This window comes from Ranitomeya imitator, chromosome 3, assembly GCF_032444005.1.
Source record: "Ranitomeya imitator isolate aRanImi1 chromosome 3, aRanImi1.pri, whole genome shotgun sequence".
Taxonomy (NCBI): domain Eukaryota; kingdom Metazoa; phylum Chordata; class Amphibia; order Anura; family Dendrobatidae; genus Ranitomeya; species Ranitomeya imitator.
In genome coordinates, this window is record NC_091284.1 from 146,941,345 (window position 1) to 146,967,683 (window position 26,339).

Consider the following 26,339-nt stretch of genomic DNA (forward strand, 5'->3'; position numbering starts at 1 on the left):
AAGAGTGAAAAATGTAAAGGGGCCTGAATACATTCCGTACCCACTGTGTAGTCTATGTAAACTTGTGGTTTCAACAGTATATATATATATATATATATATATATATATATATATATATATATATATATATATATTTATATATATATATATATATATATATATATAACATATATATATATATATACTGTTGAAACCACAAGTTTATATATATATATATATATATGTATGTATATATATGTTTATATATATGTAATTATGCTTTAAAGGGTATTTGTGACCAAGTTTTTGATACCCCAACCAAGAACAGCATAATGTGAGGACAGAAACCCTGATTCCAGAGATGTATTACTTACTAGGATGCTTGTTACAGTTTTGATAAAATAACTGTTTTATCTGCTGCAGATCTACTAGCTCTGCGTAATCCCAACCACACCACTTATTGGTTGCTTTCTGGATATATGTTGTCTAACCAGAAAGATGTCAATCGGTGGTGGGGCGGGGTTATACAGAGTTCATAATATGGAGGACTACATGGCAGAAGTTTTTCTAATCCTCTAGTGATAATCTCATGTTGTAAAAACAGTGATTTTATAGAAAGCACAGCAAGCAGACCGCTAAATGACACATTGCTACAATCCAGGTTTATGTCCCCACTTCATGCTGATCTCATAATAGGGACAAAAAACAATGATAGATTACCTTAAAGAATCTTTTAGACCACTTGACATTTCTATTATTGCATATTTGGTTACTTTGAACTAGGATGGAAGGCGAGGACACATTTCTACACAGAAGTTACACATATGGGTCATTACATCCAACTAATTTCCTATTGATGACTAATAAATCAACAAAGGTGTGCAGGAAGTAGTGAAATTGTTGTCAGTTTAGGAGCACTTTGGTGTTCTCCAATAATGTAAATTCCACAGTGAATACTGTAATAGTAATCCTCAGGATTCAGGAAGCATAGACTGAGTACGATGAGTCTTTCGTCTGCATCACTAACTTAATTAAGTTTCCTTGACCAACAATGGTTCAAAACATTTCCCTTATCTTGGTGATTTTTCATAAGAGTTTGAACAGCACATCTTAAATCGCCAGCTTACTTGGAAATATTTGCCAGAGGGAGACTTTCTGATGCAGTATAAACTTGCATCTTGTTTCCGTGTTCAATTTTGCCGTGTTGTTTGACCCATGACATGAAACTGTCCTCCACACCCTCACCTTTACAGCAAAGTTTGGCTGCTCGTCACCCAGTCTTAACCATCCTACATAACTGTTTCTCTTTTAGCTAATGACTTTGTTTCAGCCCTCATATGAAAATGATGACCATTTTCACCTATTTTGTATAGTTGGCTACTCAAACACCTGACTATTGCACTGCAAAATCCCTGATATTGTGCAAGTGTACCTTGATGAATTGCTGTTGGGTGGCAGTTAATTTAAATTAGATTTCTCTTTCATACATCCACATTGTATTTTGTCCTTACATAAAAATAAACTATTGTCACTTCTATTTTGAAAAGTATTCTTACTGTGCAACTTTGTTTCGAAATGTACCTAACATTTTCACACATTACTGTATATTTACAGTGGATATAAAAAGTCTACATACCTATGTTAAAATGCTGTTTTTTGTAATGTAAAAAGTAATATTAAAAAGAAATGTCATAGATTATTATATATGTCATATTTGCCAAAGAGCTTTCACTGTTCGAAATTGCAAAAATAGTAATGCTCACCTTACCAACAACTAGCTGATCCTAAGCCAGTACTTGCCTGGTCTGCCACAGTATTTACGATCTTGTACCGTTTACGTATTGTGCTATGTAACAATATATAACTGTAAGACATGACGTAATATTGCTCAATAGTAAAATATCATACAAATTTAGAACTAGAGCAGTTCAACTTCAGCAAACTTCTACACATCCAAGTTAAATTCTTCAATTGTACACAGCGTATATGAAAGTGAATGGTTAAATGTGCTTTGATTTCATTTTAATTAGATTTACATTGTTTTTTCTTGCTCATCTTCTATTATTCCTGCACTTGTTGGCAACCCACGGAGATAGATTTGGATAACAAAAAAATGGAAGAACCAGCACTCTATAAAAACAATGTGTCTTATTTTAGCCTTTTTGCAAAGTGCGTGACTGCATTAGCTGACAATATCAATTACTATCACAGAGGTATATTTAGAGTGACATAGTTAGAGGTCGTATGCATTTGAGGGCAATAACCCATTTGTTAAACCTAGCAGAACAAAACACATTATTGTGTCCTGCTACCACATAATATTTGTTCTATTATTCAGAATGATTATAGAGACAGATGTTATAGTTATGGAATTTACAACCCATTTGGTTTGGTGTAATGAAGCTAAAACATACATGATAGGGCGTTATGAGACACGTTTTAGAAAATATATAAACGACATCAATATAACTTTATGTAGGGTGAGACTTCTTTAGTTTCTTAAGGTACCTTCACACATAACGATATCCTTAACGATATCATTGCTTTTTGTGACGTAGCAACGATATCATTAAGGAAATCGTTATGTGTGACAGCGACCAACGATCAGGCCCCTGCTGGGAGATCGTTGGTCGCTGAACAAAGTCCAGAACTTTATTTCGTCGCTGGATCTCCCGTGGACATCGCTGGATCGGCGTGTGTGACACCGATCCAGCGATGTCTTCACTGGTAACCAGGGTAAACATCGGGTAACTAAGCGCAGGGCCGCGCTTAGTAACCCGATGTTTACCCTGGTTACCAGCGTAAAAGTAAAAAAAAACAAAACACTACATACTTACCTACCGCTGTCTGTCCCCGGCGCTGTGCTCTGCACTCCTCCTGTACTGGCTGTGAGCGTCGGTCAGCCGGAAAGCAGAGCGGTGACGTCACTGCTCTGCTTTCCGGCCGCTGTGCTCAGTCAGTACAGGAGGAGTGCAGAGAAGCAGAGCGCCGGGGACAGACAGCGGTAGGTAAGTATGTAGTGTTTGTTTTTTTTTACTTTTACACTGGTAACCAGGGTAAACATCGGGTTACTAAGCGTGGCCCTGCGCTTAGTAACCCGATGTTTACCCTGGTTACCCGGGGACTTCGGGATCGTTGGTCGCTGGAGAGCGGTCTGTGTGACAGCTCTCCAGCGACCAAACAGCGACGCTGCAGCGATCCGGATCGTTGTCGGTATCGCTGCAGCGTCGCTTAATGTGAAGGGGCCTTTAGTGCATCGGACTGTACTCTCACAGAACTCATTGAATTCTTCATTTTAAAGGAATAGATCGTTAGTAAGCAGGTTCAGCGATCTGGTTATGATCAGTTTCTGAAGATATTATCACCATCAATTAATTACATGTATTCAGTTTCATTCTCCACTGTGTGACCACTAGGCTTAAGTAATCCTTAACATTACATAACAGATTGTGCTGCATTTACCATCATGTAATGTCTCGGTACAGCAATGTGTAATTATAGTGTTCATATGCTTCATGTGAACAATCCCATAATGCAGTATTTGATGAATACCATATCCATAACCAAATGGACAACACATTGGCTAGCACTGTTCTGCAGTGCTGGTGTCCTGGATTCAAACCCCACCAGGACATCATCTGCATTGCGTCTGTATGTTCTCCCATGTGTGCGGTGATTTCCTCTGGGTCCTCCAGTTTCTTCCCACACTCCAAAGACATACTGATAGGGAATTTACTACTAGGGAAATCAATGCTGACGTCTGTAAAGTGCTGTGGAATATGATGGCGCTGTATTAGTTAATATTATATATAAATAATATTAATAAAAATTCCACATTAGACTTCTATTACAGCCATATTGTTAAAATATTCAGAAAAATTATTAGCTGAAGTTGATATTTTCACTCCATTCTTTATGTAATCATTGTAGCCTGTGAACAATGACCAGGGAACTGATAGGTATCACAGGAACTGGGGAGTGTAGGTAACAGATGTGTTTTTTGTTTTAATAAAAATGTATCCTTGGCAAGCCTCTGCAGGTATTTGTCATGTGATGGTCTTCGGTAAGGAAGGGGGGTCTCAAACTGTCCCTGGAACTGGGACCCTATCACTGTCCCAGGGTCACTGTTAAAGGTAGAGAGGCCCGAGTCTCCAACCCTACTATGCTCCTGTTAAACCGTTATCTGTCCCCTTTCCCACCCCATGACAAAAAGACAATACAGGCATAGCAGAAAACCACTATCATACAAAAGCACTAACCAACAATAGAGAGGAGGATAGGTACATGGAGGAATAAAATAAATGGGAACAGGGACCAGAAGATAAACACAAATGTACTACAGCAGGTGTCTCAAACTGAATTTCTTGAGGGCTGCAAACCATGCATGTTTTCAAGATTCCCTTAGTATTGCACAATGTGCTGTAATCATTATGGGTGTAGGTGATTAAATTATCACCTGTGCAGTACTAGGAAATCCTGAAAACATGACCTGATTGCAGCCCTCGAGGAATGCAGTTTGAGACCTCCGTACTACAGCAAACCACAGATCACTACTACTACCACTCAATTCCAACCACTTAACTTAATATGGGACACAAATCACACCATCTCCAAAGAAGACCTGCGACATCACCTGATGTGACCGTATAACTCCAGGCCTTCCATGGTGATGTGACACCCTCATGACAGTGATTGTGGTCTGACACCATGTGGTAAACGCACCAAGAGCTCTACTTTTTAATATTGTGTGTGTGTTTTTTTAACCCTTTCATACAAATGGATTAATAATGGATAGGTGTCAGAATTGACGCCTCTTCATTATTAATCTGGCTTAATGTCACCTTACAATAGCAAGGTGACATTAACCCTTCATTACCCCATATCCTACCACTACACAGGAATGGGAAGAGAGTGGCCAAGTGCCAGAATAGGCATATCTTCCAGATGTGCCTTTTCTGGGGTGGCTGGGGGCAGATGTTTTTAACCAGGGGTGGCCAATAACCATGGACCCTCTCCAGGCTATTAATATCTCCCCCCAGTCACTGGCTTTACCACTCTGGCCAATTTTTTCCACGATTTAACCCTTAAATTGCCTGTAGCTATTAAATTTAAGGGTTAAAGGCAATTTAAGGGTTAAATCGCGGAAAAAATTGGCCTTTATTGTGCAAATGTATACTAAGCAGTCACCCACTTCATGAATGGATATGTGGTGAGTGTTTGTCTATTTAGTATTTTGCACCTGAGTTGCCAACATCTTGCTATATGGGTTGGCTGCACCCTGTAGTGCATTTGTTCAAAGGCCTGGGCAGGTAAGCAGTGCTGCCTTTTTCTGCTGTTCTGTTTTTTTAATTTTTGGAGTATTTTAGTCCTCTTGTGTGGCTTTGCTATTAGTTTAAAGCTGGACTTTAAAATTGAATCATAAGCAGCTAAAATAGTAAGATAAAAATAGGATTCCAGAGAGACTGAAACAAGATCAAAATAACATACAATATTTTATCATTAAAAACTGTACAATGCAATCCAGGCAGCTGTACTCTTTGATTATTAGTGATACTGGCAAGTGCCATCTGTTGTTTAGTTAGCCGCTAAGGGTTTGTTTTTTGTTTTATATATAAGGTTGTATTGATTTAAATAGAGAAGTAGGTTACTTTATAATAACAAGTCCACTTTTGGTTGTAATATGCAGAAATCAGGATTCTCTTTGTTTTAATAAAATATATAAAAACAAATAATCTATTTGTTTAAACTATGACAGATTACAATTAAAATGTCCGCCATGCCTCCCTGTATGTATTGAAAGGGTGGTCCAAAACTAATACTTATTTTAATCCTAAATCTATATCTATGAAATGTCTTAATCTTATATCTTTTCCAATATACTTTGATTAAAAAGTACTCTATCTTCTCTCTCTATGCTAGCTTCCTTTTTTTACCTACTTCTTACTTACAGTATATATGACATTTAATTTGAGAACCCCCAGCACATACTAGGATAATCAACCAGATGCTATCAGGGTCAGTGATGTTGCCTCTGCCCCCACCCTGAAATAAAGCTTTTTCAATAACATCCATTAAAAGGGCCTGGCTAGTCCCTACTCTATTGAGCATACATCAGTTGTCATTTATGATATTTGCTCAGTAGAATCACTGTCACTGAGCAATATTATTTTTAATGCACAGTGACAGTGTGCTAACTCGCCAGCTTTGATGAGAAGGGATGACCAGACAAAAGAGTGCACTGTCATTGTGCATTATGAGAAGACAACCTGGAAAGCAGAGACCAGCATCACCCCTGCAAGTGACTTAATTTCTCATCAAAGCCAACAAGTTAGCGCACTATCACTGTGCACTAATAAGAATATTTCATGATAACGTCTTGCTCAGCACATGCTGGTATTGACAATGGACATCACTGATGATACTTCATTTCAGGGTGGGGTCAGAGGCTGCAGCAGTGACCACAACCTCTGCCACCTGATGATGATTCGTTTGATTATCCGAACATGCACTGGGGGTTCTCAAATGAAGCATCATCATACAGAAAGTAGTAAAAAAAAATGCCGTTAAATAGCATAGTGAGGGAACGATAGTGACCTTTTTAATTAAGGTATATTAGAAAAAGTTTAATTGTGAATTTAAATAGACAGACGTAAAATAATTTACAGTTTCATATCACCCCTTTACTGAATTGTTATGCTAACACATGTTTTAGATAACATTGGCCATAAAAGTTGTTCAAAGTGACTATCCATGTTCAATTATACTAAGCTAGTACAAGCAAAAATATTACTGGAAGTGACATTAAAGTGAATCTGTCAGTAGGATCAACCCTCCTAAGTTGCCAAAAATGAGTATGCAGATCAAAGAAAGCTGAATAAAAATATACCTTAATATCTGAAATCCAATGTCTCATTTTGGAGATATCCATATTTTTCTAATATGTGAGCTGTTAAAATCTTTGGGTCAGATACTGATCTCCCTGAGAATCTATCTCCAGAGATTATTTTAAATTACAGGTGGACCAGTGTGATACAAGAAAAAGCTGACACATAGCTCTGAAACTCTGCACTGAAGTCAGCACTAGCACAGTACAGAAGAGCTAAACCAGTACAGCAGAAGGGAACTTTCTCTCATTACAAACATTTGGAGCAGTGCTTTTTCTCTCATATTGCTTGCAGCTGTACTGCAGAGCTGTGGCTGATTATAACCAACACAGTACAGCAGAGGTAAACCTTGTCTTATTGCTACACAGTTGCAGTGATGTCAGCTCTGCTGTACTGCTCCTTCACCCACACCTGCTGCCTGTGAGATAGAAGCAGAAACACTATAAGATGACACCTGCTTTGCAAGACTGCTAGCACAACAGAAGTGAACTTTGTCTCAATAAAGGGTTAGCTCTGCTGCAATCTGTTAGTGCTGATCTCATTGTAGAGCTCTGTGTCAGCATGAGAGAAAAGCATCGCAGCAGACTGTCAGTCATTACATGTCAAACGCTGGTAATTCCATTTTTTATTTCTAATAAGCTCTGTAGGCAGATTCTTAGAGAGATTTATGCCTGACCTATAGATCTTAATTTCTCATTTGCATATAAGAAAAATAAGGATTTCCCTAGAATAATACATCATATTACAGAATTCAAGGTATTTTATTCAACTTTCTGTGACCTAAATGCCCATATAGATGGCTTAGGAGGGTTAATCCTACATCTTCCATTTATGATCATTGAGTAGAAGTTCCCACACGGCCATTGAGTTAACAAACAAACAATCATGGTTGTATTATCGAAGTAACCCATGGCGAGAGAAATGTAAACATACTTGACTTAGTTTCAGAGCATAATGGTTGCTTTATTAAGCTATTAAGCTAGACGTGCCAGAATTCAAGTGCTACTTGTTTCAAATTAAACTGTCTTTCATTACCTGCATCATATTCATGGGTTTTAGGCACTTTTTACAATATGCCCAAGATGGTGCGTGATCTCATTGAAAAGGGGTATGGTTCACTGGAAAAGAAGGGTCTAATTTACTCACAAGGTGTCTGATTACTATGCGATGTCACTGTGATATTGTAATGGCTATATTATGTTAATCATTGCAGATATATTTATGTGATGGATCTTCCATAAAAGCAAATCTATCTGTTTATGATTATAAATATTCTGATGACAAGTCAATGTACTGTATATTTATAATCTATTCACCTGACATGTAATAAGGTTAGATAACTTTCATACAGATCCTTATTTAAGTTTCAGTTGTCTTAAATTAGGAAATTAAGTCTCACGCGTTATTGTCACATTGCATTTTTGCCACAGCTATGAAAAATTACAGCAAAAAAATTTGTTTACATCATGACTTCGGAAAATCGTAGCAAAAAAGCAGTGTGATTGAATCACGTGAACATTTCCTAAGGGTGAGGCCACATTTTTCAGTTGTGGAATATTATTTTACAAGCAGTCCCTTGGTTTTGTGGGGCAACAGCTTCTTTACCTGCAAAAGTACTTGTCCAACTACAATCTGGCCTGTTCCTCCATCTTGTCTAACTCTAATAAAAACTTCACTCATCAGTGAAACTATGGTGAGTTTTAACATATCTTTTGTGTTTAATCTACCATATTTCTTATAATGTATATGACAACAAGACTTTACAATATATATTAACATTAGATTGTGTTCTTTCAGCTCCACTGACCGATAAACCACCAAAGTTACTCCAGCCTTCGGAATACAAGCTGACAATTCAAGAAGCTCAGATAGGTAAGTCACAAACTCGTTTGTTCATTTATTACAATTAGTGTTGTTATATTGCCTAAATTAAATGAAAATCAGCCAAACCGGTCATCTGAACTTTGTAATGAAGTATTTGAAGCATATACAGGACTATTGACTCTCCCCAGACAGATGATATTGAGTGAGAGGATGATCAGGCAATTAGAAATTTAACGCCCAATAATTTTGTTTTTAGAGAAGAGAAATGCTTCCAGTTTTCTCAGGTAGTGACTTTCATCTCTCTCATTTTAAAAAAAATAGTTTTCTTGTCTGAGTGCTCATGCGTATATGGGGGTAAGACTGGTTTATGAAAACAGTTTATGGCCTTGTTTGGACTTGTATTGCTTTTATGAAAGTTGTCCAACATGCTATTTAAAGCTGTTTGTTGCACAGCTAAAAGGGAAATGTATTTTTTTAAACATCTTTCCTTAAACCCTAACTAATTTTGAAATGTACTTTATGGCACAATTCTATACACTTTTCCTTATCTAGATAGTCTCTAACTTTTTTTACTGTATTCTTGTGATGTTTCATTTGAGAGGAGCCTCAAATGTGATGTCACAGGAATCTGGGGCAGCACTCACTTCCATCAGCATCTAACTCTCCTTGTGGGTCAGGATGTCATCAGGGTAAGTGCTGCGGCTACTTATTAGTCTCTTGCATTGGGGTGCCCTCTAAAGATGTCCTGGCTCTTATATGATGGACGCTTTGGGAGATGTAACTGCAACACCTGCATTCTGCTTCTACCTCTGCCAATGCTATAGCTTCTGACTGAAGAAAGCTTTGTGAAGGAGCAGAGGTGGAAGCAGTGAATGACACCAGCATTGCCCCACAACTTATAGAACCACCTTCAAATTAATCATCATCGGGTGCAGTTCTGGTGTCACTTACTGCTTTTCTCCCTGCCCCTTGATGACGTTTCATTTTAGGGCAGTGCTAGCTGCAGTGACTTACACCAGTGCTGTCCTCTGTTGACAGTTCATTTGATGGCAGTGCTGTAAGCTGTGGGGCGGTGCTGGTGTCATTCACTGCTTCTATCTCTGCCCCCTGTTGACATCTTATTTCACAGAAGCTACAGCTGTGGTGGAGACAGAAGCAGAGTGCCGACTCTGCGCTCACATCTCTCACAGTGCCATCACCCATGATCTATGACATCTGCAGAGGGACAGCAAAGCAATAAACTGGCAAATAACTTCAGTGTTACTCTCTGATTACATCCTGTACCAGGAAGAGTGATGAACGCTGCAGCTAGTGAGTGTAGACCAGGGGTGTCAAACTGCATTCCTCGAGGGCTGCAAACAGGTCATGTTTTCAGGATTTCCTTGTACTGCACAGGTGATAATTTAATCACGTACACAAATAATGAGTTGGTGATTAAATTATCACCCGTGCAGTACAAGGAAATCCTGAAAACATGACCTGTTTGCAGCCCTCGAGGAATGCAGTTTGACACCCCTGGTGTAGACCCAGCCTACTGTGACGTCATGGTTGAGATTCATCTCAAACTATGTGGTACAGGAAGTACAGCAAAAAAAAGCACAGTTAGGGATTAACTAAATAAGGTAAAGCGTATGGTATTGTATTTTAAAGGGACTCTGTCACCTGAATTTGGTGGGACTGGTTTTGGGTCATATGGGCGGAGTTTTCGGGTGTTTGATTCACCCTTTCCTTACCCGCTGGCTGCAATATTGGATTGAAGTTCATTCTCCGTCCTCCATAGTACACGCCTCCGAAAAGCAATCTTGCCTTGTGCAGGCGTGTACTATGGAGGACAGAGAATGAACTTCAATCCAATATTGCAGCCAGCATGCAGCCAGCGGGTAAGGAAAGGGTGAATCAAACACCCGAAAACTCCGCCCATATGACCCAAAACCAGTCCCGCCAAATTCAGGTGACAGGTTCCCTTTAATGCTAATTACAAAAGTGGTTAGCTTATAAATATAGATATTTAGAAAATACATTTTAAGTGATGGACCACTCCTTTAGGGAATCCTAACCACATGCTTCATGAAACATCCTCACTGCAAATGTGTCTGTACTGCATTTCTAAAATATGCAGCACATTTTTTTTGCAAATCATCACTGATTGTTAACCTTTTGAGCTGTGACAAATCTGCAGCATTTCAGGAATGAAATCTGCAGCGCAACTACTCAGTTTAATGATAATTTTGCCAATGAGAATTTTGCTACAAAATCAATTACAGCATTTTTATTTTATCTTAAAATGATCCTTTTGAGCTTTTGCTATGTGCATACAGGTGATAGAATTGTTGAAATAGTTCTACCTGTATGACTCATAGCTGTGGTCTTGATGCTGAGAAATAGACGTTTATCTTTTATGTTAATTAGTTCTTCAGGACTAGAGGGCAATCATGCGTTTATGCTTTCCGTTTATGCTCAGCTTTGGGCATTGGCTTCAATCTTCTTCAGTGCAGAAGACACTGCCCTTAGAAGGGCAGGAAAGGTAAGGAAAAGTGTTCGCACAAGTGCAGGCTGCAGACATGGGATTCCGCTGCCACAACTTTATGTCACACGACAATGTGACATGCATGGGAAGGTGGTGGTAGGCAAATTACCACTGGAGGCAGAGTTTTTCTCCAGGCACCGCATTCCCTGGCTTCTGGAAGACCTAATTAGCATAAAGGATTAAAAGTCTATTTTTCAGCAACAAGACCATAGCTAAGAGGCATACAGGTAAGACTATTTTAACAATTCTATCACCTGTATGCCCATAGTAGTAGCTTAAAAGCGTACAAGGGGGTGACAAATTCCCAAAAGTGCTTGTCCAAGACTTACATTGCTGCCCTATTCTTAGGACAAGTCATGAATGTCTGATCAATGGGGATGCGATACACGGCACCCCCTCTGATCACCTGTTCTTGGTGTTGGCTTGAACTGCTCAGTTGCGGAGCTGCACAGCACCATTGATGGGATAGTGGCTGGGTACTGCACATCCACCCCCTCTTTGTTTAAATGGAAAGTGGACATGCAGTACCCAGCCATAGCCACTATACAGTTGATGGAGGTGTGCTGGGCAGCTCTACATCTGAACAGTTCTGGCTGTTGCTGACACTGGGAACAACTGACTGTCGGGGGAGCTGGGTGTCACACCCCCACTGATCAGATATTGATGACCTATCCTAAGGATCATAGGCCATAATTGTTAAAGTCTTGACTCCCCCCTCAATATCTTACAAAACAGTATTATCAAGTTGCAGCTGTTAAGAAGCTGCTACAACCTTGGATTTTAGCTTTTTTCATTTTTCAATTTTTATACTTTTTATTATGGCAACTGCACCTTGATTGTGCTGTATTTTGTGCACTTGAAATGAAATTATTGTTAAATTTTATTGTGAAAAAGTATTTTAAAAGTATTTAAGAGCTGACATAGATATTTAAATGTGTATGGCGTTTATTGTTGCCTGTATAAAGATGGAGATTTTAATGAATGATGATGATGATAATTAGCACTAGCATCATTATAAAATTCTACTTAAAATGTTATCTACATGATATAAATTCAACTTCTTAAACATGTGCAATGCTATTAATATTTTATCTTTTGCTTGAATATGCTAAAGAACGTTGGTAGTGCAATTAGACTGTTCTGTATTCCATTGTTTCACTTTTTGCAGTAAAGTTTCTGCTCCATTTAAAAAATGAAAGAGAAGACAGAAGAAAAAGTGGTTTAAATGATTCTACATAAAAAGTCACAAAAGATAAATGGAGAAAAGTTGAACACAAAGGAGTAGAACCGATAGAACTCTTGCAAATCTTTTGTTTAAATTAACTTTGCGTTCAAAAACATCTTTGACAAATGGACATGCATTTTCGTTGTTGCACTTTCCACAGCACAGAACTGTGTTTTAATGGTGTAATTAGCAACGGATAGCTCATAGTTTCTTCATCTCCTCTGAGTCTTAAGGGTACAGTAATAAAAACCTTTTTTGTATGTGCAGTATTTCTAAAGTAAAAAGAATGAATGATGGCAAATGGAAAATGAAAACCGCTTGGCTAAGTCTGTAATTTATCTAACATGCTCATCATAACAATTTTAGCTCAAATGCCAGTATACTCTTCTGAATTTAATAAGAGTAGGCTGCGTACGTTGCAATTGGTGAGTTGAAAAAATACTTTCTAAAGTTATAAGGTTTTATAAGATAAGACAAGTTCTTTTATTAAATAGATCCACTTTAGACTATCAGCTTTGGTCTAAACAATTCAATGGGGTCAAGGTGAAATGCTAAACACAGATGTGGAGTGTCACTGCCTTGGAGAAAAATGTATTTGGGCAGCGCGGTGGCTCAGTGGTTAGCATTGCAGCGCTGGAGTCCTGGGTTCAAATCCCACCAAGGAAAACATCTGCAAGGAGTTTGTATGTTCTCCCCGTGTTTGCATGGGTTTCCTCTTGGTTCTCCGGTTTTCTCCCACATTCCAAAGACATACCGATAGGGAATTTAGATTGTGAGCCCCATCGGGACAGCGATAATAATGTGTGCAAGCTGTAAAGCACTGCGGAATATGTTAGCGCTATATAAAAATAAAGATTATTATTACTATTATTTCTTATTTAATCTCATAAAATCTTTTTTTTTATAAAGTAGCAAAGAACTACAGATTAGTATCATGAAGTGGAGTGAGAGTAGGAATTCTTGTTACTACTTTCTCTAAGAGCCAATATGTGTTTTTTGGATGGTTTACTTGGTGGAGCATTCTAGCATTTAGAACATTTGTATGAAACATGAAATAGAAAGCAATATATCAATTAACAATCTGAGTAAAAATGGATAATTTTTAAGAATTGGCTTTGACCCCAGCTTGGTGGACTAATAGTGCTGTGTAAATAATATAAACATAGCAATATGTTATCACAAATAGACCAAACTGGATATAATAGGTAGATACTACTAACCTTGTTAGGTTGTGCAGAATTTGGCACAATGCTAAGAAGAGCTTGGCTGGGACAATTAAAGGTCCCCGACAGTGTGGGCTGTTGCTCTGTGGAAATATGATCACCTGATGCCCAATGCTTTCAGGATCTATAAGTGTACCAAACAAAGGGAAAAGGCCACTGTTATACCGTCCAATATCAGATGTTGCCCAGGAAAAAGAGTTATCGAGATAACATGGATTTTAAAAAAAGGCAAAACAAATATTTTCTTTTTTTAAAGACCCTGACGAATGTGCAAAGTCTGTACAAAAACCTATTGTTTTTAATTCTTAGCAATCAGACTGTCGTTAATGTTTAGTTGTCATGTATCCCAATTGGCAATGCTGTGAAGTATAAAACGCTGTAAGATTGATAAATTTTGGTTTCTAAGAAAATTGCTGCATTGCATCCAGTGTTTTCTGGGGTAAATCTGCACTTCCTTTTCACATTACAAGGAATCTGTCACAATGTTCTTGCTGCCTAATCTGGGAGCATTGTAATATGGAGATAGAGATCCTGATTCCAGGATCCTGGGTCAGTACTAAGCTGCTTTCTGTAGCTTTTCTAAAATCACTGTTTTATCAGCAGGAGATTATCACTAGATAACTTCTTGTCCTTCTGCCAGGTAGTCCTACCACATCCCCACCACTGATTAGCAGCTTTATGCTTATGCCCAATGTACACAGAAAACTGCCAATCAGTGATATGGGTGGGGTTAAGCAGAAATTAGCATTAAAAGAACTGGTAGATCTGTAGCCTATGAAACAGTTTTTAATAAAAATCACAGGATACAGAAGAGTAAGTGATACATCACTGGATTTAGAGTCTCTGCCCCTACATTATGTCGCTCCCATATACGGAGGCAAAAGCCTGGTGACAGATTCCCTTTAAAAAAATATAATTTATTTTTTCAGTTAATCCTTGTAAATTAGTTGCCAATAAATTACATAGTAACATAGTAACATAGTAACATAGTTAGTAAGGCCGAAAAAAGACATTTGTCCATCCAGTTCAGCCTATATTCCATCATAATAAATACCCAGATCTACGTCCTTCTACAGAACCTAATAATTGTATGATACAATATTGTTCTGCTCCAGGAAGACATCCAGGCCTCTCTTGAACCCCTCGACTGAGTTCGCCATCACCACCTCCTCAGGCAAGCAATTCCAGATTCTCATTGCCCTAACAGTAAAGAATCCTCTTCTATGTTGGTGGAAAAACCTTCTCTCCTCCAGACGCAAAGAATGCCCCCTTGTGCCCGTCACCTTCCTTGGTATAAACAGATCCTCAGCGAGATATTTGTATTGTCCCCTTATATACTTATACATGGTTATTAGATTGCCCCTCAGTCGTCTTTTTTCTAGACTAAATAATCCTAATTTCGCTAATCTATCTGGGTATTGTAGTTCTCCCATCCCCTTTATTAATTTTGTTGCCCTCCTTTGTACTCTCTCTAGTTCCATTATATCCTTCCTGAGCACCGGTGCCCAAAACTGGACACAGTACTCCATGTGCGGTCTAACTAGGGATTTGTACAGAGGCAGTATAATGCTCTCATCATGTGTATCCAGACCTCTTTTAATGCACCCCATGATCCTGTTTGCCTTGGCAGCTGCTGCCTGGCACTGGCTGCTCCAGGTAAGTTTATCATTAACTAGGATCCCCAAGTCCTTCTCCCTGTCAGATTTACATTTGTGGTGTTTTCTTGGCGGGAAACAGGATTGTTTTCTAGAGCTTGTCTGAATATGCATCGTTCTAACTGATTTTGTTCTGACCCAATGTCAGATTATGGGTTACCAGTGAAGCCAAATTTTGGGAGTAAGCGCTCTTAATCACAAGCACTCAGAGAAAAGAACACACATGGGTAGCGACTAGCGAGCATAAGAAATTCTGTTTTTTCCCCTGTGAGTAGTTTTCTTAGACCATTTACAGACAAATGTAGTTCCCATCAGAAATTTCCATCAGCTACCCCATACTTTTATGAGAATTTTAGCCATCAGACCTTTCCGAGTGCACTGCTAATAACACACAGTTTCTCAAAGTTTCGTATGTGAGAAAGGAAAATATTAGACCAAATATGAAACCTTAACAAAATATTAAGCATAATATGTGACTGTGAGTCAAGTTAATTCTAAACAAAATATAAAACACTGAAGAAAATATTAACTTTTCTATATTAGTATTATTTGGAGCATCCTGTAAAAGTTGTAAAATAACATATACTGGATTTGTTTGATCTCTGTGTTCTCTATTTTGCGCGAGATTTGAGCACAAAAAAATATTTTATATCTAATGGATGTTCAAAACAGTTTGTGAGAAGCAGGATGCTTGACCCAAGGGTTCTGTAACTATAGAATTAACTAGTCTGCAATGCAAGTCATGAAGTATTTGGTATCTTCAAAGTAATTGGAGAAATAGGTTGGTTTTGGCGCTGTAGCCAAAATAATAGTACGTTTGACATAAACCTGAAAACATATGACAGGACATGACATTTAACGCCTCATTGACTATGGTTATTGAACAGCAGAGATCAGTTTTTGTGACTATTACTGAATGCAGTTTTCTGAATGAACTAGTTATATATAAGTTAAAGACTTTTGCATCCTTGGCAATGTTATAGAGCACCACGCTAATATTTACTGTAAACACACACTAACTAGATATTAACTACAATGGAAAAAAATCCATAAAATTGAACATAGTGCTTTCGATGCGTCTAATTAGTATGAAAATACAGGAAAACAACATTAAACATAACATGAACAGTATACATTCATGCTAAGTTAGGAGTAAATATGCCTTACTCTACCACCTAGCAAATAAATGATTTTCCTGACCTCTAAATTTCACAACTTCTGGTGTTTCATCTTTACTTTCAATTTATGACTTGACAATAACAGCAAGGTTAAGACTATCTATAACAGTTGCTCTCTTTGATAAAGAAAAATCTAAGCAACATTTTTGTAAGTGAAAGCTGGTTGATGAATGGAAAGAACTATATATAAAAGACATAATGATCTCTTGGGTAGGAATGTGTAAAAGCTACATAAGGCCTTTAAAACAAAGAAAGATGGCTTTTAAGAAATGAGATAAAGCAGTTTGAGTTATGCAGCCAAACTAAAGCTATCTCAAGCTGAATAAGACAAAGCATTAAATAATTATAAAAATAGATACTAGGATACCAATAGCGCTTCAGACCCTATAAGTCCTGCAGCAGATAATAATACAGTACCACCCGTCTGTATCAATGTCTATGAATGTAGTAAATAAAATAATATCTGCGCTGGAATCAAAATTTAACCCCCTCTGAAGACCCAAACGGTTGGGAAGTGACGGTTTCAAATGCCAAAAAGGATGACCACAATGTATAAAAATATAGCGAAAATGAGGTGACTAATATGCGTTTCTTATATTTAGTTAGCTACTTTGTGGTAGCAATTACCAGACTGATGACCCGGAGCCTAAAAGTAGTGCAGCCCACATAAAATAAAAAGATTCAGTAAAGTTTACCTGATATGGCTGCCGCAGTGGTAAGAACTTTTCCGCCGCTAAGTCCATAGGTATTGCAAAAAATCAGCTCCATTGAATTCTGCATGTTGCCTTCTAATGAGCGAGCTCTTGTCGCCGCCCCGGCCGGTGGCAGAATGCCCTACGCTCGCTTCCTCCGTGGAGTGAATCAACGCTGCTAGATTAAGCCGTTAGGTTCTCTGTCAATGCAGGACCTTACGTGATGTCACGGTCACGTGATTGCTCACGTGACTAGCTAAGGGAAGCGCAATGGACCAATTCCTACGCATTTCGGAATCAAACATGTTCCTTCATTTGATTCCAGCGCAGATATTATTTTATTTACTACATTATTAAATAATTATGGTTTGATGCCACAGCAGCAGCAAGATATTTCAAAGAGGATTCAAGGTGTTTGATTTTGATATCAGATACTATCTGGCCAGTATGTGTTTCAGTATCTAACTCTACCATAAAGACAAGACTTAATGAAAGCAAATACAGAGATTTCACCACAAGGTGCAAACCATTACTCAACAATGAAAATAGAAAAGCCAGATTAGACTTTGCCAAAAAAAAAAAAAATCTAAGGAAGCCAATCCATTACTGGTAAAATATTCTTTAGACAGATGAAACTCAAATCAACCTGTACCAGAATGATGGGAAGAAGAAAATATGGAGAAGGCTTAGAATGGATCATGATTCAAAGCACACTGCATCCTCTGTAACACATGGTAGAGGCAGTATGACTAGTATTGATTGATCATATGTAACTGAAGACAGAAGCAGCCAGCTGCATTCTGGACTCTACAGGGATAAACTTTCTGCTCAGATTCAACCAAATGTCTATGGCTTCCAGACTTCAGACAGTACTAAAAATGAACATTTTATTTATGCCGGAAAGATATATATCTTGGTACCGTGTTAGCCAGTAGATAGAAAAATATTTAGAATTGAGTGTCCTCAGTGGTTGATTGATACCTTTTAATGGCTCACTGAAAAGATGGTAACAAATTCCAAGCTTTCTTCAGAATTTGTTTTTAGTCTTTGCCTGATGAAGAGACCTGTGTAGTCTCGAAAGCTTGCAATTTGTTACCATCTTTTCAGTTAGCCATTAAAAGGTATCAACCACGGAGAACTCTCAATTCTAAATATTTTTCACTTTATTTATGGTAAAGTGAATTTGTCCAATTACCGTATTTTCCGGCGTATAAGACGACTGGGCGTATAAGACGACCCCCCAACTTTTCCAGTTAAAATATAAAATCTTTAAAATCGGGGGTCTTCTTATACGCCGTATGTCATCTTATACGGCCGGTGACTAATGTGCCTTTTTTTTGGGGGGGGAGTGGTCCCGATGACGGAGGGGCGTCTCACAGGGAAGTGTGAGTATGCCCCATTACCTCATATTGTAGCTGCAGCGTCAGCGTGGGGTGCTGGGGAGCGGCGGCGGCTGCTTCTTTGTGCCGCGTGGGTGCTGTGGGGCGGCGGTTCCTTTTGGTACAGCGCCGGGGCTCTGTGCTGTGGGGCGGCAGCGGGGGCGGCAGCGGCGGCGTATCTTCAGGGAGAGTCAGTCGGGGCTCCTCCGGCATCTCCCGAAATCCCGGAGGCGCCGGCAGCTCCATTGCTGCGATGCGGTGGCCTCCGGGAAAATGGCCGCTGGGGGCGGCGCAGGCTCAGATTCAGATCTCGTCTCCCGAGATCTCGGGACGGAGGAGGAGGAGCCCCGACTGACTCTCCCTGAAGATACGCCCCCGCTGCCGCCCCACAGCACAGAGCCCCGGCGCTGTACCAAAAGGAACCGCCGCCCCACAGCACCCACGCGGCACAAAGGAGCAGCCGCCGCCGCTCCCCAGCACCCCACGCTGACGCTGCAGCTACAATATGAGGTAATGGGGCATACTCACACTTCCCTGTGAGACGCCCCCTCATTGGGACCACTCCCCCCCCACCCACCATAGATACCCGGCGTATAAGACGACCCCCGACTTTTAAGAAGATTTTCAGGGGTTAAAAAGTCATCTTATACGCCGGAAAATACGGTACTTTTGAGTCTCTGAAGTGAGGAGGCTTTGTAGAAAAATAGTTGCAGTTCCATGATATTTTCGTTCAATCCCTTTAGTTAAACATGATTGTCTGCACTTTAAATGCATCTTAGCCATTTCATTTTAAATAAAAAATAGTGACACGCAGAGGCCATTTCATGCAGATTCAGTCCAAATATTTCTGGAACTAACTGTAGGTAAGATTAATAGTACAATGATTTTACTATATATTATATAACATTTACTTAAACCAGTAAACCAATGGGTTCATTTTCACATGCTTAATTCTGCATCCACCTAATCACAACAAGGATTTCCATTTCTATATTTTTAAATGGACCTGTAATATATAGGAGATGTCTACCGTATTGATACTAACACTAAGGTGGGATAAATGTTGCAGTATACTGTATGTTGCTACAAGTTTTAATAATTTGATATGATTTTCTGATTGGGGCACTGATAAGCCATGAAATTAGTAACATATTATTACATTTTGTTAAAAATTCAATAAAATCGAAGGATCAGCCAATAAAAAACAATATTAATAGTGTTAATACTAGTGTTAGTAGTGTTAATAAAAAATGAACATAGCTTTTAATACCTAAACCATACAGTAGCTTATTTGTACACTGTATTTCTTTATTTTTCTAAGTTGATGTATTAGCACCACAACATCTGCTATTGAGACATATTAAAAACACTGACTCTCACGTGCCCTATAAAGCAAGATTAGCCTCTGGCCATATGTAAAGTTGATTCATCGCTAATATTATTTAATGTGTTCTTTTTTTAGTCCATTTCTTTTCTTCAACATAGCATATCTCTAACTGCTGTTTTATCAGTGTAATCTGTAAAGCCTGAATGAATCATATAATGGCCTCAAACAGCTTTGAAATATTCAGTTACTTTCAAAGACTGTTATAAATTTCAAGTCGTTAGTGGATTATACAGAAAGATCAACCTGTTAGTATTTCATTGCTTTACAAATCTCCTGGGAGACTAAAAATACAGGCTTCTTCTTAAAAGCATTCTCCATCGACCTTAGTGTATGTTTGATGTAACAAACATGATATTGCAGGTAAGGAAAATATCAAGATGTCACTTTTCTTCTGGTTTATGAGACGTAATGGTAAATCAAATTATCTATTTAAATTACATTCTACTCCAACTTTCTTAATTGATTTTTTTTGTTATAGGCAAAATTGCAGCAAATTAGTCTTTTTAATGGATATGAAATATTTTCTGCCCCTAAGGATAATTTTGTACACTATACTGAGTGCCATGAAGTCAAATGTTTTATGAGCAATGCAATCAGAATGCTACATGTAAAGCATTTGGGTCAACGCACATTATTAAATATTATTTCCTCTATATCAAAAAGCATACTGCATTTGCACAGTCAAACAATAGTAAAGATAGTAAGATACATAATAAATGTCTTTGTCACAAATTCCTTACAGTATTAAAAAGCACTCCCATCAATATTTTTTATTCTCTTAGAATATTGCAATCATGATATTGTGCGGCACTGTGTACTTACAATTGCTCATTTTTCCAGATTTGTGAGGAAATTGTCTTATAATCTGAAGTGAGCTTATCGGGGGTCAGCTGCGGTGGAGCATTGTCACAGAAGACAGGTTCACTGCTTTAGGACGCCACTGGCAGCAGGAACGGGGCGTGCCTGGGTGCTCATTAAACTTGTTGTCGGTGAGCGGAGTCCCCTTTTGCCATTCAGTTGCCTGAAGTTTACTGAAATCTTGTCTCTCAAGATCTCAATCTGCGCATGAGCAGTCTCTAGCACCCATTTTCCAGAAGGCCAACGCAGGGAACTGAATGGCTATGGGGACTCCACTCACCTGCGCTGACATCTAATTAACTCCCTGGCACCGCCAGTTCACCCTGCTCCTGCCGCTGCTGGCCTCCTGAAGCACCGACCCTCCTGTGAACGCACGCCACAACTACCACCCTCCCAGTAACCTACCATTAAAATGGATTGTAAGACACCATTTTATTTAAAAAATATATTTTTATTGTTTTACATTCCAATAGTTAAGGTATGTCTTATAGTGTGTTGAATCTTATACAGTGGGGAAAAATGTATTTACTCAGCCACCAATTATGCAAGTTCTCCCACTTAAAAAGATGAGAGATGCCTGTAATTTACATCATAGGTAGACCACAACTATGAGAGTCAAAGTGAGAAAAAAAAGTATCCAGAAAATTTACCCTGTCTGATTTTGCAAGATTTATTTAGCAAATTATGGTGGAAAATATTTGGTCACCTAAAAACATGCACGATTTCTGTCTCTCACAGACCTGTAACTTCTTCTTTAGGAGGCTCATCTGTCCTCCACTCATTACCTGTAGTAATGGCACCTGTTTACTTGTTATCAGTGTAAAAGACACCTGTCCACAACTTCAAATAGTCTCACTCCAAACTCCACTACGGTGAAGAACAAATTGCTGTCGAAAGAAACTAGAGACAAAATTGTAGCCCTGCACCAGGTTGGGAAGACTGAATCTACAATAGGCAAGAAGCTTGGTGTGATCAAATCAACTGTGAGAGCAATAATAAGAAAATGGAAGACATTCAAGACCACTGATAATCTCCCTTGATCTGGGACTCCACACAAGATCTCACCCTGTGGGCTCAAAATGATCACAAGAACGGTGAGAAAAATTCTCAAAGGGGACCACACAGGGACCTAGTGAATGACCTACATAGAGCTGGGATTGCAATATTTTAAGAGGATAAAAACTTTGATGGGAGTGCTTCTTTTACCAAAGATTGTGGTACAGTGTTTCAAAAGGGTTTGCACGATGTTTAAAAATCTTTCACCAATATACCTAAAATAAGTGTACAATTTATACTCACCAATTAAGTCCCTGCCCATTTAAGCACCACATCCTTATCCTTTGTGTTGGTGTTATATTAACCTTGATTTCTGTGCTCACTTACTGTTTGTCCTGTGTGATGGCTGCAGCTGATACATCGTCTCAGCATTCCTGGGCTGCATATCTTTGTAGATTGTGATTGACTGCAGTGGTTATGCTTGGTAAACATGATGTCATTCATGTTTGCAGCCAAGGAGAAAAAAAAAGGGAGCAGCTTTCCGGACAGGAAATATTGACCTGGAATAGGCAGGAGTAAAAGGGTTGGTATACATTATTTAATTGTTTTTACTATATTGGTGGCTTTTGTCAGTTTCTTAAATATCTTTTAACGACCAATTATTCACTCCCCTTAATACTGTATCTTCCGCCAGAGAACTATACTAGTTAAAATAGAAGATGCTATATCTGAGCAATTGGCAGCATACAATACTGTAGAGCTACTACAAAGTCCAGAGACAAATCAAAAGCACTATTTATTTTTTATAAGGAACAATTCAATCCTGTACTTCCATTAGAAACTACTGCACTTATTATTAAATATTCATTCAAAAGTCACAACAGGCTGTATAATTAAAAGTACCGCAAACATTTATGAGTTTTAAATGTTTTACAAAAGCAGCAGCTAGAGGTAACCAAATTGGCTTCAGGTGAATTGAATTCTCCTTGAATTTCACAAAAAAAGGATTCTCCTAAATTAACATTTTGGGTGATTTTTTGGAGTGTCTGGAAAAGTGTGAAAACACCATAAATTATATTTGCCTATTTCACTGCCTTCGTCCCCCCCCCCATACAGTTTACCACATAGCACCCTACAGACTCTTCTTAACTTGTTTTTAATTGATGAAAATGAATTTCAGTTACTCAATCAGCTCTTATGCAATAAAAGACCATTCTACAGCCAAGGACATTTCTACTGATGGCTCAGTAGTAGGATGCGCTTGTCACCATGGAGACACAGTTTAAAGGTGCATTTAAAGGAAAACCACATTATAGTCTAACAGTATATGCTAGTGAAGTGAATCATCAGGGATCATGCATAATTTCTAAGTCTTCTGTATGATTTCCTAGTCAAAATGGCGCTAGCACAAAGAACAAAATTAAAGGGAACCTGTCACCCCATTTTTTCAGATTGAGATAAAAATACTGTTAAATAGGGCCTGCGCTGTGCGTTTCTATAGTGTATGTAGTGTACCCTGATTCCCCACCTATGCTGCGAAATACATTACCAAAGTCGCCATTTTCGCCTGTCAATCAGGCTGGTCAGGTCAGGTGGGCATGGTGACATCGCTGTTTCTTCCCCAGCTTTCCGTTGGTGGCATAGTGGTGTGCGCATGTCCAAGTGCCGAATCCACTGCGCGCACGTGAAGAAACAGTGCGCGATCTGCGCTTTTACCCTTGTCATCGGTGGGGGCGGCTATCTTTCTGGGGCCGCGCGTGCGCAGATGGAGTGCTCTGCTGCACAGGGCTTCAGGAAAATGGCCGTGGGATGCCACGCGTGCGCAGATGGAGATCGCGGTGGCCATTTTCCTGAAGCCGAGATGCAACCTCAGCTTTGGGAAAATGGCCGCCTCGATCTCCATCTGCACACGCGCGGCATCCCACGGCCATTTTCCTGAAGCCCCATGCAGCAGAGCACTCCATCTGCGCACGCGCGGCCCCAGGAAGATGGCCGCCCCCACCGATGACAAGAGTAATAGCGCAGATCGCGCGCTGTTTCTTCACGTGCACGCAGTGGATTTGGCACTTGGACATGCGCACACCACTATGCCACCAGCGGAAAGCTGGGGAAGAAACAGCGATGTCACCACACCCACCTGACCTGACCAGCCTGATTGACAGGCGAAAACGGCGACTTTGGTAATGTATTTCGCAGCATAGGTGGGGAATCAGGGTACACTACATACACTATTGTAACGCACAGCGCAGGCCCTATTTAACAGTATTTTTATCTCAATCTGAAAAAACAGGGTGACAGGTTCCCTTTAAGTATTCTGTATTGCTGTCCATGGTGCTGAATGAATAAGTACCTTATTGTCTGCAGACAAAACTTTTGACAAAGATTATTCTTTATTATTATGTATTTATATAGCACCAATGATTCCATGGTGCTGTACATGAGAAAAGGGGTTACATACAAAATGCAGATATCACTTGCAGTAAGCAAACTAACAACGACTAAGGCTACTTTCACACTAGCGTTAACTGCAATCCGCCGCAATGCGTCGTTTTGCAGAAAAAACGCATCCTGCAAAAGTGCTTGCAGGATGCGTTTTTCCCCATAGACTTGTATTGACGACGCATTGCAACGGATTGCCACACTTCGCATCCGTCGTGCGACGGATGCGTCGTGCTTCTGCGGACCGTCGGGAGCAAAAAACGCTACATGTAACATTTTTTGCTCCTGATGGACCACTTTTTCCGACCGCGTATGCGCAGCTGGAACTCCGTCCCCACCTCCCCGCACCTTACAATGGGGCAGCGGATGCGCCGGAGAAATGCATCCCCTGCCTCCGTTGTGCAATGCATTAAACGCTAGCATCGGAATCTCTCCCCAACGCATTGCGACGGGGAGATTCCGACGCTAGTGTGAAAGTAGCCTGACTGATATATAGGGGCGAGGACCCTACCCTTGCGGGATTACACTATTACACATATCTATTCTATATAAAACAAGTGCCTTGATGATTAAACCACAAGTCTCAAGTTTCATATTTGTTTATATGTTTGTTTTTAATTCTAGCGACTAGCGCTAAACTTTTAAAAGAATTCTAATATTTAAATCAATAAACATTTTCTGAGATATTTAATTGTAGTAATTTACTCTGATCTTCCTTGCAAAAATCTTTGCAGTAGAAAATGTCAATATTTTTTAATGTTTTGAACATGTTTTTTTCCCATTCTCAAAAATCAATGTTTCTTATAATTTTCCCAGGTGAGTGATAATTATTATCTTTATTGATTTAGTGAATTAAACGTTTATTGACCGAAATGTCCCTGGATTATTTCAATTAAAACCAAAGAATAACATGAATCAAATTAAATTTTAAATTGTTCTTATTATGATTTATTATTTATCAGCATGGTTGATGGGGATATACGGTAAATGTCATGTCTGATAGTGACCTAATTAAACAAATGATAAGCAACAAATAAGTAGAAAGCATTTTATCTAATGGACTTGAATGAAGGCAGCTGATAGTAGAGGCTTTGCAAAATGACTGAAAGGATTTGATTTTATTTCTTGAAGCAGTGATGAATAAGTCCATTGGATGTGTCTAGTAAGGCAGCTCATCCCTATTTGAGTAGTAAAGAGAAAAATGGAGCATGTACATTGAAACTTATTTTTTTAATCATTTAGCATTACTGAAAGGATTTAACCTTTAAAGCTCAAGTATTCCCATAGACAACAAAATAGCTATAAAAAGTAGAAATCTGTCTCTTTGTTGCTTCCATAATCCCTTTTATGACTTACTGTTTTAGCTAATGCTCTGTAGAAGACTGCGGTTAACTTGTGGATTATAACTACATGTCATCCCTTTAGTCAGGTTTCAGTAGATGCCACCTTTAGTCTAGGTTTTTTTCCAAAGTGATTAATTCATTTGCGGAACTTGCTAGTGATCATACTCTAGTATATACAGTTGAAACCAGAAATTTACATACACTATAGAAAAAGACACATATGCTTGTTTTTCTCAATATCCGACAAGAAATCAGAAAAAACCTTTCCTGTTTTAGGTCAATTAGGATTACCATAATTATTAATATTTGCCAAATGCCAGAATAATGAGAGAGAACATTTTAAGGCTTTCTTTTATTACTTACTGCAAAGTCAAAAATTGGCATACATTCCATTAGTATTTGGTACCATTGCCCTTACACTTAATGATTTAGGTCAAATGTTTGTGATGTCCTTCCACAAGCTTCTCACAATAGTTGGTATGAATTTGGGCCCATTCCTCCTGACAAAACTGGTGTAACTGATCCTGGATTGTAGGTCGCTTGGCTTGCACCTGCCTTTTCAGCTTTGCCCATAAATTTTCAATAGAATTGAGATCAGGGTTTTTGATGGCCGCTCCAAAATATTGACTTTGTTATCCTTAAGTCACTTTGTTTCCATATTGTCAGTATGCATTGTGTCATTGTCCATTTGGAAGACACATTTCTGCCCAAGATTTAACTTATGTCTTGAAATGTTGCTTCAATATTGCA

The 26,339-nt window shown here is 38.9% G+C and overlaps 1 protein-coding gene across 1 annotated transcript in view; it reads left to right on the forward strand.

Annotated features, from left to right (window-relative positions):
• Positions 1–26,339, forward strand: part of IL1RAPL1 (interleukin 1 receptor accessory protein like 1) — a 2,437,811-nt gene that overhangs the window by 1,914,758 nt on the left and 496,714 nt on the right. The window contains exon 6 of the mRNA XM_069761543.1: positions 8,661–8,735. Coding sequence (XP_069617644.1) covers positions 8,661–8,735 — 75 coding nt within the window. The remainder of the gene's footprint in view (positions 1–8,660; positions 8,736–26,339) is intronic.